A 14,373-nucleotide genomic window follows, 5' to 3' on the forward strand; every position below is an offset into this window, starting at 1 on the left:
CATGTAGCTTTGGATTTTTTTCTTCCTCATTAATAAAACCCTTCATTTAAAAACTGCATTTTGTGTTTACTTGTGTTATCTTTGACTAATGTTTAAATTTGTTTGATCTGAAACATTTAAGTGTGGAAAACATGCAAAAAAGTAAGAAATCAGGAAGGGAGCAAACACTTTTTCACACCACTGTATATGGTGGCCCAGAGGGTCAAAGCACAACATTTCACAAAACTTGACCACATTTTATAAAACACCACATTTGGAAAAAACAAAAAACAAAACATGTGACATGAGTGCAATGTTTCACCAAAAAAAATCACAAAACACAGTTACATTGTTTGTCTTGTTAAATGTTGTGTTTTGTGAAATGTGGTCTTGTTTTTTGAAATGTCGTTTTGTTTGCCGTTACCTGTCGAGTTGTATTTTCTCAAATGTTTTGTGAAACGCAGTTGTTTTCTGAAATGTAGTTGTGTTTTGTGAAATGTCATTTTGATATGTCAAATGTTTTGTGAAAATGACGTTATGTTTTTTGAAATGTCATCTTCTGTCAAACGTGGTTGTGTTTTGTGAAATGTTTTGTTTTCTGTTTCCTGTCGACTTGTATTTTCTCAAATGTTTTGATAAAAAGTTGTGTTTTGTGAATTGTCGTCTTTTCTAAAATGTGTTTTGTGAAATGCTATGTTTTATGAAATGCAGTTGAGTTTTCATAAACGTGGTTCTGTTTTTTGAAATGTTGTCTTTAGTCAGATGTGGTTGTTTTCTGAAATGTTATATATATCTCAAATGTTTACACAGGAATATTTGTGAAATGTAGTGTTTCCTAAAATATGGTTGTTTTGTGAAATAACATTTTTTTTAAATGTCGTCTTTTCTAAAATGTGGTTGTGTTTTGTAAAATGTTATGTTTTATGAAATGTCATCTTTTCTCCATTGTGGTTGAGTTTTCTGAAATGTGATTTTGTTTTCTGAAATGTGGTCATGTTTTGGGAAATCTTGTTTTGTTTCCTGTTTCTTGTCATGGTGTTTTGATAAATGTTGCGTTTTGTGAATTGTCATCTTTTCTAAAATGCGTTTTATGAAATGCAGTTGAGTTTTCTGAAACGTGGTTGTGTTTTGTCAAATGAGGTTGTTTTCTGAAATGTTATTTTGATATCTCAAATGTTTTGTGAAATGTTGTAGTGTTTCCTAAAATATGGTTGTGTTTTGTGAAATGTGGTTATGTTTTTTGAAATGTCGTCTGTTCTAAAATGAGGTTGTGTTTTGTGAAATGTCCTTTTGTTTTCTAAAATGTGTTTTGTGAAATGTTGTCTTAACTAAAACGTGGTTGTTTTTTTTGTGAAATGTGGTTTTGTTTTGTGAAATGTCCCGTTTTGTGATCTGTTGTGATTTGACCCTCTAGGCCTCCATACATACATGAATATTGTACAAACCAATATCACCAAACTGAACAAAAAAACAAATCTACATTCTTCACTCCAATTATTTTGTAAACAAAGTACGAAATAAAATGCAAATTGCAAAAGCTACAGAGGAGGGTCAGTGGTTCTTACTTGTTTAGAGTGAGAGAAAACAAACTAAATATAACCCACAACTCAGACTGTTTTCATTAAATTGCTGGAAATAATACAGAAAGCCCTCGTTTTTTATTTTTTTAAATTAGACTGGATATGAAACAGAAGTGCAGACCAGACTTATGCCCCTTTCATTTTAGCAGGACAGGTTCAAAGACACGCACTGAGCCCAGTCCAAGGCTTTTATTTTTTAAATTCCACCAGATGTATCGTCTTTGTCTGATTCTAGGATCATTCCTTTGAAACTATCCCAAAGAGTTTGTTGTTTTCATACATGGAAGCAGGTTTAGGTTCAACTGGTTCCTTTACAATTTCATCACTGAGTACACACATGGCTTAAAAGGAGAAAAAAACAGTGCAAATACCAACATTGTGCTTCACAACAGCTTTACAGCTCCTCGTCTGGAAGACGAGGGGAGAGGTGACTGACTCTTTGGTTGCTGTTGTCATAGTTTATAATACATTTAAAGGGATACGATACTAAAAACTCAACCTTTTCCAGCAGTCATACAATAAAACATACATCTTGGCTTTGCAATGCATGAAGTTTTTCTGGATCTTTGTGCAAAAACAAAAACATCATTTAAAGATGATTAATTGTGTTCTAAGACTTTCTCTATAAACCCCACCACCACACACCTGCACACTCCCGTCAGACCTTTCTCGTCTCGCCCATATATTCTACATTAATCATTAAGAAGAGAGGTTAGATTATCCGATCCACTTAACACCAAAATCAAAGGTGCTCTGGGTCGTAACATATCACAAGGGAAAAACACAAAACACAAATTTCAGTGCCTCGGTTCCGTACTATTTAAATATATTGCGTAGGCCCCATTCCAATACTTAAAACTGCATCCTTACTAAATAATAAGCCAATTGACTGTTTGCTTAACCCCACATCAAACCAACATCAAACCATAACAAGGCACAGCAGGTACATGTTGAAGCAGAGTGCATGATGCTGAAGTAAGAGCGATGCCTCGTGGGTAAATTAGCATTTCAGACTTCTGGAATAAATTGCGGCAAAATTCCGACATCTCCAAGATGTGTCCAAAGAAAACCAAAAAACAAAATGCAGCTATCTTACTTGTGAAAATAAATGGTAGACACATCAGTGCCGTCAGTGCCAAGGTATCTCAGACAAATATGCATCTCCTAATGTGGGACAGTCATGTCGGAAATGTGGGACACTGATACATCTGTGAGACAGCTTGTGTTAACTCCTAGTTTTATTGATTTACATCTGTTTGAGGAAGACCTACACCCACTAGAGGTTTGGTGTCCCACTGAGGCAGTGTCCTACTTAAGGGTAACTCACTCTATCTAAAGAGTTTGAGGGGTTGTGTCTTTTGCTTTTAGCCATACCAAAACCAAAAACGCTAACGTAAGCTGCCAACTAATCATGCCTGGCTAACTAGCTTACAATCAGCAGTTATTGTTAAGTTAAATTGGATGGGACCATCCACTGTTTGGGAGCCAAAATGCTGCTTTCGGCCCCAATCACACAGAAAGCATTTTAGCACCTGGATGCGCCTTTTTGTAATTGTTTTAAATGTGAATGAAGGTTTTTGCTCGCTGTTTTTGCATTGCGATGCACCTTGCATTTCGACGCTCTTGGCGCCTGCCGTTTTTGCCAGAGGGTTCTAAACTCCTTGAGTTGAAGAAACTTCAACTCGGAGCGGAAAAGCACGCTCATCATCTCTTTCATCGTCTTTTCCCCATTGTCCAATTGGATGATTTGAGAGGCGGGCCTTCTGTGGTGGTCACGACGACAAGTTTACAGTTGGTAAACAATGGAGGAGAAACTGGTGGTAGTGGTTGTCAGATACCCAGGAAAATGCAGCCCGACTATAGACAGCAGGTTGTCAAACTTTCCCCGAGTCATCCTAAAATATGCCTGGAAACGGCCATTACCGAGGACAAGCTCCTGGACCAACTGGTGGTACTCCCCATGATCCACCTCTTTTTTTAGGGTCTCATGTACCCACACAAATCTCTGTTTATCTGTGCCCAACAAACTATTTACTGACAGCCTCTCACCCTCAACCAGAACTACAGCAAGCACCCTCTGCCTCAACATTTCAGGAGCTAGATACTAATTACTTGGGGGAAAAATGGTGGATTTAATACACAGGAGTGTAAGGAGGTGATGGGGTGGTTGCTAGCTTGCAAAACGCATTCTGTGTGATCAGGGCCTTAGTTAGTTTAGGCTAACGTTAGCAGTTCTGTCCTGAAAGTTTCCACTCCAGCAGATCTAGTAGACTTTTTGCCTTTTGACATGTAGCCTCAGTCTTTTAGCAATAAATCACATATGTGGCCATCATGTGTACTTTTTAAAGGGTTCTTGGTTTCAGCTTGAAGCTTAAAAAGTTGGCTAATTAGCTAACGCTAGCTAACTACAGCTGTAGATGGAGTTTTCATCCAGTTCAGTGAGCTGGTGTCAGCTCATTAGCTAACGTTAGCTAAGTACCACTAATAAAATCTACCAGTTGTTGACAGACATCAGCTTTAAATGAGAAACCTACTTTTGTGTACCTGTATGTGAAGTACATGAGACAGTGTTGGAATGATTGTAAACCGCATATGTACCGTCCTAGCATGGAAAACTTGACAGGTGTAGTTACAGTAACTTCGGGGGCTGGGTTTAACAAACAGTCAATTATTTTGATCATCTCCTTTGAGAGAGATCGGCTCAACGATTGTCATCATCAAGTTTTGGAACGGGGCCACTGAGTGGTGCTCTATCCCTGCACTGTGACCTAATGGTTTCAAAGGTCATGCCGTTATAAACCCGGAGTTTGGTTAGGGTTGGGCCAGGCGCTCCAATGCCTCTCCTTCGCAGCGCATAAGGTGGTAGCCCTGCGTAGTTGTGATGTTATAGCTGCCCTGGCTGAGGTAAAAGTCCACAGATGGTTTGTTCCAGTCCAGGACGGTGAAGTTGATCTGGTTGCAGCCAGCAGCCATGCCCAGCTACAGAGCAGGAAAACAGACATGGTTACATGACAGATGGGAATGTATGCAAGCTCAGAGACACATTGTGCATCACTTTGACCTCCTTTGTTTAACGTAAGGGTAACTGTATCTGTAATAGTAACAGCACCCCACCGAGTGTGAGCAAAACTTACCAATTCATAACCAGTCAAAAATATTCTCAACAGTCAGCCGCTAACATCCTCAGTTACACGTACACATTACATTTCCTGTACTGTCATAGTTACATTATGGATTGATGTTTCACTCACCTGAGCTACCTTGCTCATAAGTGCTTTGCCAATGCCCTTCCCTGAAAGAAACATACCACAAATTACCTGAGAGTTTCCTGCACGTATAGACATGAGTTTTTAATTTGCTGCTTTTTTCCTGTGGGCCATTTTGACAAATTATATTTACTCCATAATTATAATAACGTGTGTCTGAGAACGCTGTACTGTACCTCTGAAGTCAGGCATCACATACAAGTCCTCCATGTAAACGGCTCTGCCCGTCCATGAGCTGTAGGCGTAGAAGTAAAGTGCATATCCGATCTTCGTATGACCTAGAGAAAAAAAGAGAAATTAATGCACAAGGAATTAGTCGTGAGCAGGTGATTTGAGTTACAATATTCAACTTTTAAAAGCAGCATAAAGCTGGTTCACTACAATTAGTGATTCTTCACCTTAAACTAAGAAAATAGGAGATGTTAAATAAAATATTTGCCTTATCAATGTTGATTTCAGCAGCAAGTATGTTACAGAAGTAAAGTCATAATTTCTTATCCACTGTTTTATTGCTGCTGAAATAGTCAAACATGATCAGACACTGCATGGGTGCAGCCTGGCAGGTCTGCACAGTTAAAATATTTGGGCATGATGCTGGGATAAGAAGTATCGCTCAGCATATGTGATTATTTCAAGCTGTAAAAACCCTAAAAATGAAAGTAGTTATTGTTAGTCAATATATTGCAGTTATATCTGTAAAAAAAATACATTTGTACCAAAGGCAAACAAATGATCCAGAGAAATCCATGTTGAGAAGCAGAAACTCAATTTATTGATCAATTTCAATTATTATTCCAATGTGCCGGCGACAGCTGTGGCGAGAAGCATAATGTTTTTGGGATGTCCATCCGTTCCATTCCTGTAAATGCCTTGAGGGATTTTTTTCAAATTTGACACAAACGTCCACTTGGAAACTGATTAAATTTTGCCGGTCAAAGGTCAGGGTCACTGTGACCTTACATCCGTCACATTCTCATGAACACCTTGAGGGAATCTTTATGCCTCTGCGCCGGCGTTAAGTTTTCGAGTTGTCCATACATCCGTCCCATGCTTGTGAATGCAATATTTCGGCACAAATGTTCACTTGGACTCAATGATTAATTGATTCGTTTTTGATGGTCAAGGTTGCTGTGACCATGTGTCCATCTCATTCTCGTGAACGCAATATCTCAAAAACAGCTTGAGGGAGTCTCTTCAAATTTGGCACAAACGTCCACATGGACTCAAAGATGAACTGATTAGTTTATGATGGTCAAAGTTCAAGGTCACTGTGGCCTTGTCTGTCTCATTCTTGTGAACTTGATATCTCAAGAATACTTAGAGGGAATTTCTTTAAGTTTGGTACAAATGTTCACTTGGACTCAACGATGAACTGATTAGTTTTTGATGGTCAAGGTTGCTGTGACCTTGTGTCCATCTCACTCTCGTGAACGCAATATCTCAAAAACAGCTTGAGGGAATTTATTCAAACTTGGCACAAACATTTTTCCCCCGTTAAAGGTTTTTTTTTGGGGGGGGGAGTTTTTCCTTATCCGCTGCGAGGGTCCAAAGGACAGAGGGATGTCGTATGCTGTAAAGCCCTGTGAGGCAAATTGTGATTTGTGATATTGGGCTTTATAAATAAAATTTCAAAACTGAATTGACATCAACTTGGACTCAACAATGAACCAATTATTTTTTGATGGTCAAAGTTCAAGGTCATTGTGGCCTTGTCTGTCTCATTCTCATGAACGCGATATCTCAAGAACACCTTGAGGGAATTTCTTTAAATTTGGCACAACCATCAACTTCACTCAACAGTGAACTGATTCGTTTTTCATGGTCAAAGTTCGAGGTCACTGTGACCTTCTCATTTTTGTGAATGTGATATCTCAATAATACCTTGAGGGAATTTCTTTAAATTTGGCAAATAAAGTCCACTGGGACTCAAGAATAAAGTGATTAGAATTTGGTGGTCAAAGGTTCTCCCCGTGTCAGCATGGGTTTCCTCCAGGTACTCCAGCTTCCTTCCACAGTCCAAAGACATGACTCTAAATTGTCCGTAGGTGTGAATGTGAGTGTGAATGGTTGTCTGTCTGTATATGTCAGCCCTGTGATAGTCTGGTGACCTGTCCAGGGTGAACCCTGCCTCTCACCCAATGTCAGCTGGGATAGACCAATGTGAATTGACACTGGAGACAGCTGACAGTCAGGAGAAAGTCCAAACACATCTTGTTAGCACTGATAATGAGAGCGTTCTTATCACACCACTCAGTGAGCCATCAGCATGGCACTGGAATAATCTGGGTTCATCACCGTCAGGTAACAGAGACAGTGACGCAGATAGATAGATATTTATTGTCATTGCATATAAGAATACGATATAATATATATTATTATTATTAGAAAAGAAACTGGTTGGACACCCTGATGGTAACATTTGCAGTGTAAACAACACAGGTGAGCTAACACAGCCTAGAGGTGCTCCAACGTTTGTCCTCATCGGAGAGGGAACTATATTATTTACCTTAACTAATTGATTTTCTGTTTGTGAGCAAACAGATGTATCAGTGGACGTTTGGACTGAGCTGTGACTGAATCATTTTTGGCAGGAGGAAATCAGGCTGGATGGTGTTAAATGCAGATTATAAATACAGTAAAAGTGCTCTGGCATATGATTCAGGTTTGTCCAGGTGTTTAGAGATGAGTTGCAAAAGTGTAACAGGTAGAAATCACCACAGAGTTTTGTCTGTCTTCAATTCAGTGTGGCTGTCGGACTGATTCTAGCTGCCATGAGCTAATCTGTACCCTGTTGTACAGGTAAACATTGCTGGAGAACCAATTTGGGAATGAACGTGTTTGATTTTCAGTGATGGCTCAGTAAAGTCAAACACACATTAACAGGCAGATATCTGTGGCCTGTGGAGAGTGGTGACTGTATGGAAAAAGGGCTGTGTCATGGAAGAAAAAGGCCCAGCTGGGCAGCAGAGCGTACGTTAATGGTCTCGTTGCTGTATTCTGAGGAAAAGCAGTGTGTTAGCCTTGTTATGTAAGTGGTGTCTGTCTGAGAGGTCACATCCGCAGTGTGCCGTTACATTAGATAACAGAGCTAATAAACGCAGACTGATTAACCTGGTAACTGACAATTCTCCGTTCATAAAGTTTTGTGCTGTCGGTAATTAAACCAAACTAGACGCAATTTCTAAAGAATTTCTCACAGCTGATATTTTTACTTGTCAAGCACAGGTGTCATCAATAATTTTAACGACGGCCATGTTTCAGTGCCAGGGCCCTCATTAATGTTATTTCTTACACATGTGCTTTTCCTACTACGTGTCAGATTTTCTGCTGTGGGAAATGTCTGTTGAAGCTGCTGTAATTCAAGACCAGAGTCACTATTGTATTCTTAAATTGACTGAAAGAGCAGTAGACGCAGCAAATTAGTTTCATCCTTAATCATCTTAATTGTTTTGTTTCAGAGTTATAATCTATTATTATATCTATCTAGAGAGTTATCACCTCTGCAGTTCCCCTCAGCTCCACAGCTCATCGTTCAACCTATTCACCAGAGGAAAATGTTGCCATTGTATGTTTCTGCAAACCACAAATACCCTACCTTTGCACCTTTCATACGCATCATATCATCATTTCTAAAGTGACGTAGTAAGTATATGAGCAGACAGTGGATGGCGTGTCACCTAGGCAAGACGCCTGCCAAGCTCCAAACAACTGCAGATCACTGTTTGAGACAACAAACAACAGCAGTTGTTTTTTAGCGAGTTATTGTTGCATTTCCTGCGGCTTTTTAGGCACCAAAGTGAGTTTTTATTTGAGAACCATGGCTGTTTTTCCAGACGCTTTACAGCACCAAAACATTGTTTCTTTTTATGGACATGTGGTTGTTTATCCTGCAGCTCTTTAGCCCCCAATCGTGGGGGTTTGCTTTGGGGACAGATTGCTGGTTTTCCAGTGGCTTTTTAGCCCCAAAATGTGGGTGTTTTTTAGGGAACCATCAGTGTTCTTCCAGTAGTTTTACAGCCCCCCAGACATGGTGTTTAGTGTTTTTTTAATGCACCCCTGGCTGTTTTACGTGCAGCTCTTTAGCCTGCAGACCACTGTTTGAGACCAAAAAACAACAACAGTTGTTTTTTAGTGAGTTATTTCCTGCAGCTTTTCAGTCGCGAAACAAGTGTTTTTTAGTGACCCGTCCCTATTTTTTTTTTTTTTTTTTATCAAGACATTGCTGCGTTTCCTGCTGGGATAGGGGCATGAAAAGCGGTTGTTTTCTATGGAGACATCACAGAGTTTCCTGCTGGGATAGGGGTACGAAAGGCAGTTGCTTTTTTTTTTTACCAAGACCGCACTGCGTTTCCTGCTGGATAGGGGCATGAAAAGTAGTTGTTTTCTAACAAGACATCACTGCGTTTCCTGCAGGGATAGAGGCATGAAAAGCGGTTGTTTTCTAACAAGACATCACTGTGTTTCTCACTGGGATAGAGGCATGAAAAGCGGTTGTTTTCTAACAAGACATCACTGCGTTTCCTGCTGAAATAGAGGCAGTAAAAGTAGCTGTTTTTTACTGAAACACTGCTCCATTTCCAGTCTGGATTGAGCCACCAAAACCATGTATTTTAAGCCAAAACATGCTATTTTTCCAACCATAACCAAGTGTTTTTTGAGCCTAAACATAAACACATGTTAAACATAGCGTTGTTGAAACATAAACATTTATTGTACTCGCTACATAATAATGTACAAATGTCTGGTATCCATAGTTTGCAATAACGTACAATGCCAACATTATTTCTGGTGCCTGAGTTGCACTGTTTCAGTTTATGACCCACTGCTTTATTGTTTTGATGCACTCACTGCTCTCATCAGCATTATTTTCAAAAGCATGCAGCTGTTTTTAACAAAAAAAGACTAAGTTATCTATGAGTGAACATAGTGGAGCATTTAGCTGCTGAGGCAGGTATTTCCCTTAGGAGTTGGTAGAGACCAAAAACAGAGCTAAAATCCCAATTACCACAACTTTAACACAAATTTGACAATTTAAAATGGGTAAAATCTCATTTCACTGTAGAGCTGTGCAGCGTATTGATCCACTCAGCCCCTCTTACACTCTCTGTGATTATCATATCATGAGACAACTGCTGCAGGAGTTTTGTGCCTGGGACAGAGTCACACAGAGAGTGACCGGGCTAACTGTTAGCATCACACAGCTAACATTACCCAACAGTTACCAACGGTTTAAATGACAAGGTCAAGCCATGTTGGTGTGAGATTAAGAGCTTGGCGCTGGATTTCTGCCCCAAGCAGCAAAATATGACGAGTAGGGGTGAGATTATGTTGTGCTGTGTTAGCTCATGCTAGGCGGGCAGACAGAGCAGTAGCAGGGCAACTCATGGAGACAGCAGCAACAGCTGATCGGCGGCTATCAGCCTACCCTCCCATCGTCACAAAGATAGTGTAATTCTGTGGGAAACACTGACTTCTCATAATTATAAGCTCCAAATCCGAGACAGCATCACAACTGTTTTTGAAAAACCAGCATGCAAAATCCTGGAGGGACTGTCTTAATGAGTACAATTAAAAAAACAGTGTGGTGTGTTTGACTTTCTGCATCAGGACTAGAGCACGCCAAGAAGAAGCACATGAAGACAGATAGCAGCAACAAGAGTTGAAAGATAATGAAGGAAAAGGACTTTTGGACTCTGAGTTGGATTGGCTAACACTAAAGACCCTGCAACAAAAACTGTCTAGAGAACTCTTACGGCAGGGTTTGTTGAGTTCATAATGACTAATCAATAAGCAAACCAACAAACAGATGTATTCTTCAGTCCACATTTGTCTTTGTGAGCTTGACCTCCTCTTAAACTGTCAATCTTTGGGGTTAATAACAAGAAGCAGTAATGGCGCTTCCATCTAGAAAAAATAATTGTGGTTGGCGAGATTTCTGGCTCATCTAAATGAGCCACTTTAAGTGTGGGGAAAGGCTCACACTCCGATTAAAGGATTAATCAGGCCTGAACTGAATGTTGCAGAAAGAATGCTGCTGCTGATAACTTGTAGTAGCATGTCATACTTCTGGTCACAGTCCAAACAGTGAGGTCCTAACAGGTGTGTCCCTTCAGAGAGGAGACACAACTACCTGCTGTTACATTGCTGTAAGTGAAGTTGACGTGTTATTGGTGGTTCCTCCTCACCATCTTTGGTTTTGTGCTGATCCGGCACCTCAGCGATGATCCCATGGAAGAACGGGTTCTTGGAGAAGCCGTCCTGCTCCAAGTCTGCACATAAAATACAAAGAAACATATTTGTAATATGCTGGTGATAGTTCTTCCTGAAATGAAGGTCAGACATTTAATGGTCTCTTCACAAAGATGTGGTTTGAAACAGCTTCAACACTTGGCAAATCAACCTCATCACTAGGTCCATTTTGTAGCTTTTAATTGTATCTTGATTGAGTGTTGTGTCATGCTAGCCTGAAAGTTCATAGTGAACGTCCATCGTTTACGTCGGAGATGACAGCCAAAAATTTGGCCACGAGGTCCATTTAGTAGCTGTTCTGGAGCTTTAGATCATGTCACATAATCTTCTTAGCTCATCATCTTCAAGAATAAATTAGCAAACTTGAATGAAAAGTCTTAAAAGTGCTCAAAAAAAAAAAGAAATTAAGTGTCTAAAATTGCAACTGGGCAAACTCCGTCTGCTGAGGAAGATCATGCGATACACTCAAAAGCTCGAGAAGGGCTACTAAAGGGACCTTGTGGTGAAATATTGTATTTTTTCCAAGGTCAAGAATGAATCGTCTATCTCTACTAGGGCTGCATGATATATATATATAAAAAAAAAAGGTAGAATAAGTTTGTGAATAACATGATTATCATGATAATGATATATCGTACAATATTACTTGCGATAAAGAACACATTTTTCCTCTTACCTGTAGTGCTGTTTATCAGTCTAGATTGTTTCAGTGTGAGTTGCCGAGTGTTGCAGATATCAGCTGTAGAGATGTCTGCCTTCTCTCTAGTATAATGGAACTAGATGGCACTCAGCTTGCGGTGTTCAAAACGGCAAAAAATAAATTAATAAACTCAACAGCAATGTCTCTTTATAGAAATCATGACCTGGTTACTCAAAATAATCCACAGACCTTGTTGTGAGCAGTTTCATGCAGGAACTATTTTCTTTCTAATGAACTACACCTGCTAACTGTATTCATGTTGCAGAAGGAAGCGTACATCTACTGCTAGCTCACCTAGCACCACTGAGCTAGCTATCGTTTTGGTTTTAAGTGCAGTTTGACTCCCTTATTGTCAAATTCTTAAATCATTTTACCATTATTTGTAATTTTGATTAAACTATTGGGACAAACTAACAACTGCTAAGTGTTAAGGTTATATTGACATTAGTAATTTGTACCAGTCCAATCTTAACAAAGCTAGCTAGCTCACTAGCAAGAAATTCAACATTCATTAAGGCTAATAATTTAATGCTGATAGTGAAACATTTAGTCCTAGCTTACTAGCTAGCTTGTAGGCTAATCCCCTCGGGCTTCATCTCATTACTGTTTTCTGCTGTAAGCTGTGTGTTAGGGCTTTGTGTTGCTTGCATGTCTGTTTATGCTAACATTGTACTGTATTGTACTGATGCTCTGCTGTTGCTTGTTGCTTTCGCTTTTTTTGAATTTCTGTTTGCTGTTGTTAATGCTGTCTTTATGGGGTTTTTTTGTTTGTTTTGCTGTCTTGTCCTGTGAATTTTATCCTTTTATTGGTTTCACAACATCTTACCAAATGACAGCAGCTGAAAATTAGCCAGCTGGCTAACACTGGCACTTTGACAGAAATGCTGATTGATGTGCATTGTCCTAATAAATAAAATAAATGAAATGAAATGCTGTGATTACAATGACGTAATAACTACAGCAGTATGGCGGATGCTTCTAAGTAACCGTTTTTGTCCCCAACGAGCCACCTGCCAACTGTATCACCGCGCAGAAGGAAGCGTGCATCTACTGCTAGCTCACCTAGCACCACTGAGCTAGCTAACGTTACAGCTCAGCCGAGGAGGACATCGAGCACGAGCCTCTCGTCCATGAGTAGATGCACACTTCTTTCTGTGTGGTGATACAGTTGGCGGCTGTAGTTCGGTATGAAAAAAATGGTTGCTACATGAAACTGCTGGCAACAAGGTCTGTGGATTATCTTGAGTAACCAGGTCATGATTTCTGAAAACCACAAGCCGAGTGCCATCTACTTCCATTATACTGGAGAGAAGGCAGACGCCTCTACGGCCGATATCTCCAACACTCTGCAACTCACACCAAAACAATCTGGATAAATAAACAGCACTACCAATAAATGAAAAAAATACGTATATTTGATATTGGGGTGAACTGTCCCTTTAAAGTGAGCTCAGTTCTGCATCTCTGCTACTTTCGGTATACTGCTAAAATGCAATAAATTGAACTGAACACAGAAGGCACCAATAAATAACAAAGAAATGACAGAACTGCATTTTAAAATATGCAATATTAGCATTTCGCTATCGCGCTAAGGTTGATCATAATGTTAAAAATATATATAATAGAGGCCCTTTAATGTGCAGGATTTTACCTCATGAAGGTCAAATGTAAACATAAGGTCAAAGCTGGGAGCTGTACATTTTATTTTGACAGATATTTTTAGGACAGCTGTTAATACAGTACCTCTCTGTGTGATTTTCACATGCTCTGAGACTTTCTCATATTCAGCCAACTCCTGTGAATAAGCACAAATGACATCAGATATCACCAGTTAGTACTGTTTATAAATCATCACACTTCCTTATCCTTAGATATGTCACACTGTGTGACCCTGTGGCGCTCAAAGGAACCCGTCCATCCAATAATATCCCAATAATGTAATAATCGCAACATCCTGTGTATCTTAAGTATCTGTTGACGTCAAACACCGAGTCACAGGATCCGAAAGGCTCCTCGAGCAGCTGCACCGCACGTGTCCGCTCACCATGATCATCCGCGCGATGTCCTTGCAGTCCTCCACGTTGGCTGCACGGATAGTGTAGTCCATGTTGCTGCGTGGGTCTGACTATGGTGTGGTGTTCACAGTGCGTGGTGGAGGTAACGTGAAAGGATGACTGTGCGTGGAAGGTCTGCAGCTGTCCTCTTGAACACAACCTCCCAAAACACAAGCTGTGAATGGAGCTGAGAGCGCCCTCCTCCTCCAGGAAGGAAGTGACGGGACGTACCACCTCCACCACACCAGCTCCCCATGTGACCTATATAAAGGGTCTATAACCGGTTAACAGTTAACGTAAAATCTTTTCTACTGGTGATTATCTTCCATCTGCAGTGCTCAGATAAATCCTCCATTCCCATTCCCCTCTGTGAATTTCTTCATGTGTCTTATCCTCCTGAAACTTTAGGTATGCATTTTTAATTCCTCCCAGCTATTTGGGATCAGTAAGACCTGATAAGTATAAAAAACGAAATATTGTCAACAGTAATTAAGTCCTAATGTCCACTTTTGTGTTGGGATCAGCTGCAGACTGACTTGGCAGAG

General features: G+C 40.0%; 1 protein-coding gene across 1 annotated transcript; it reads right to left on the reverse strand.

The window, feature by feature from the left end:
• Positions 1 to 893: 893 nt before the first annotated feature.
• sat2a.1 (spermidine/spermine N1-acetyltransferase family member 2a, tandem duplicate 1) lies at positions 894 to 14,024 on the reverse strand. Its single transcript, XM_050067708.1, has 6 exons — positions 13,819 to 14,024; positions 13,518 to 13,569; positions 11,011 to 11,094; positions 5,002 to 5,103; positions 4,811 to 4,851; positions 894 to 4,538 (listed from the first exon to the last, which is right to left on the reverse strand). Exons 1-6 carry the CDS (start codon positions 13,879 to 13,881, stop codon positions 4,371 to 4,373), a joined length of 510 nt encoding a protein of 169 aa, XP_049923665.1. The 5' UTR covers positions 13,882 to 14,024; the 3' UTR covers positions 894 to 4,370.
• Positions 14,025 to 14,373: the final 349 nt, after the last annotated feature.

This window comes from Epinephelus moara, chromosome 17, assembly GCF_006386435.1.
Source record: "Epinephelus moara isolate mb chromosome 17, YSFRI_EMoa_1.0, whole genome shotgun sequence".
In the NCBI taxonomy this organism is placed as follows: domain Eukaryota; kingdom Metazoa; phylum Chordata; class Actinopteri; order Perciformes; family Serranidae; genus Epinephelus; species Epinephelus moara.

Coding starts and splice junctions, on each gene's coding strand:
- sat2a.1 (XM_050067708.1), bottom strand. CDS start 13,881: ATGGACTACACTATCCGTGCAGCCAACGTGGAGGACTGCAAGGACATC. Junction 11,095..13,517: donor TGTGAAAATCACACAGAGAG/GTACTGTATTAA, acceptor TTTTATGTGCAG/ACTTGGAGCAGGACGGCTTC. Junction 4,852..5,001: donor TGTGATGCCTGACTTCAGAG/GTACAGTACAGC, acceptor TGTTTCTTTCAG/GGAAGGGCATTGGCAAAGCA.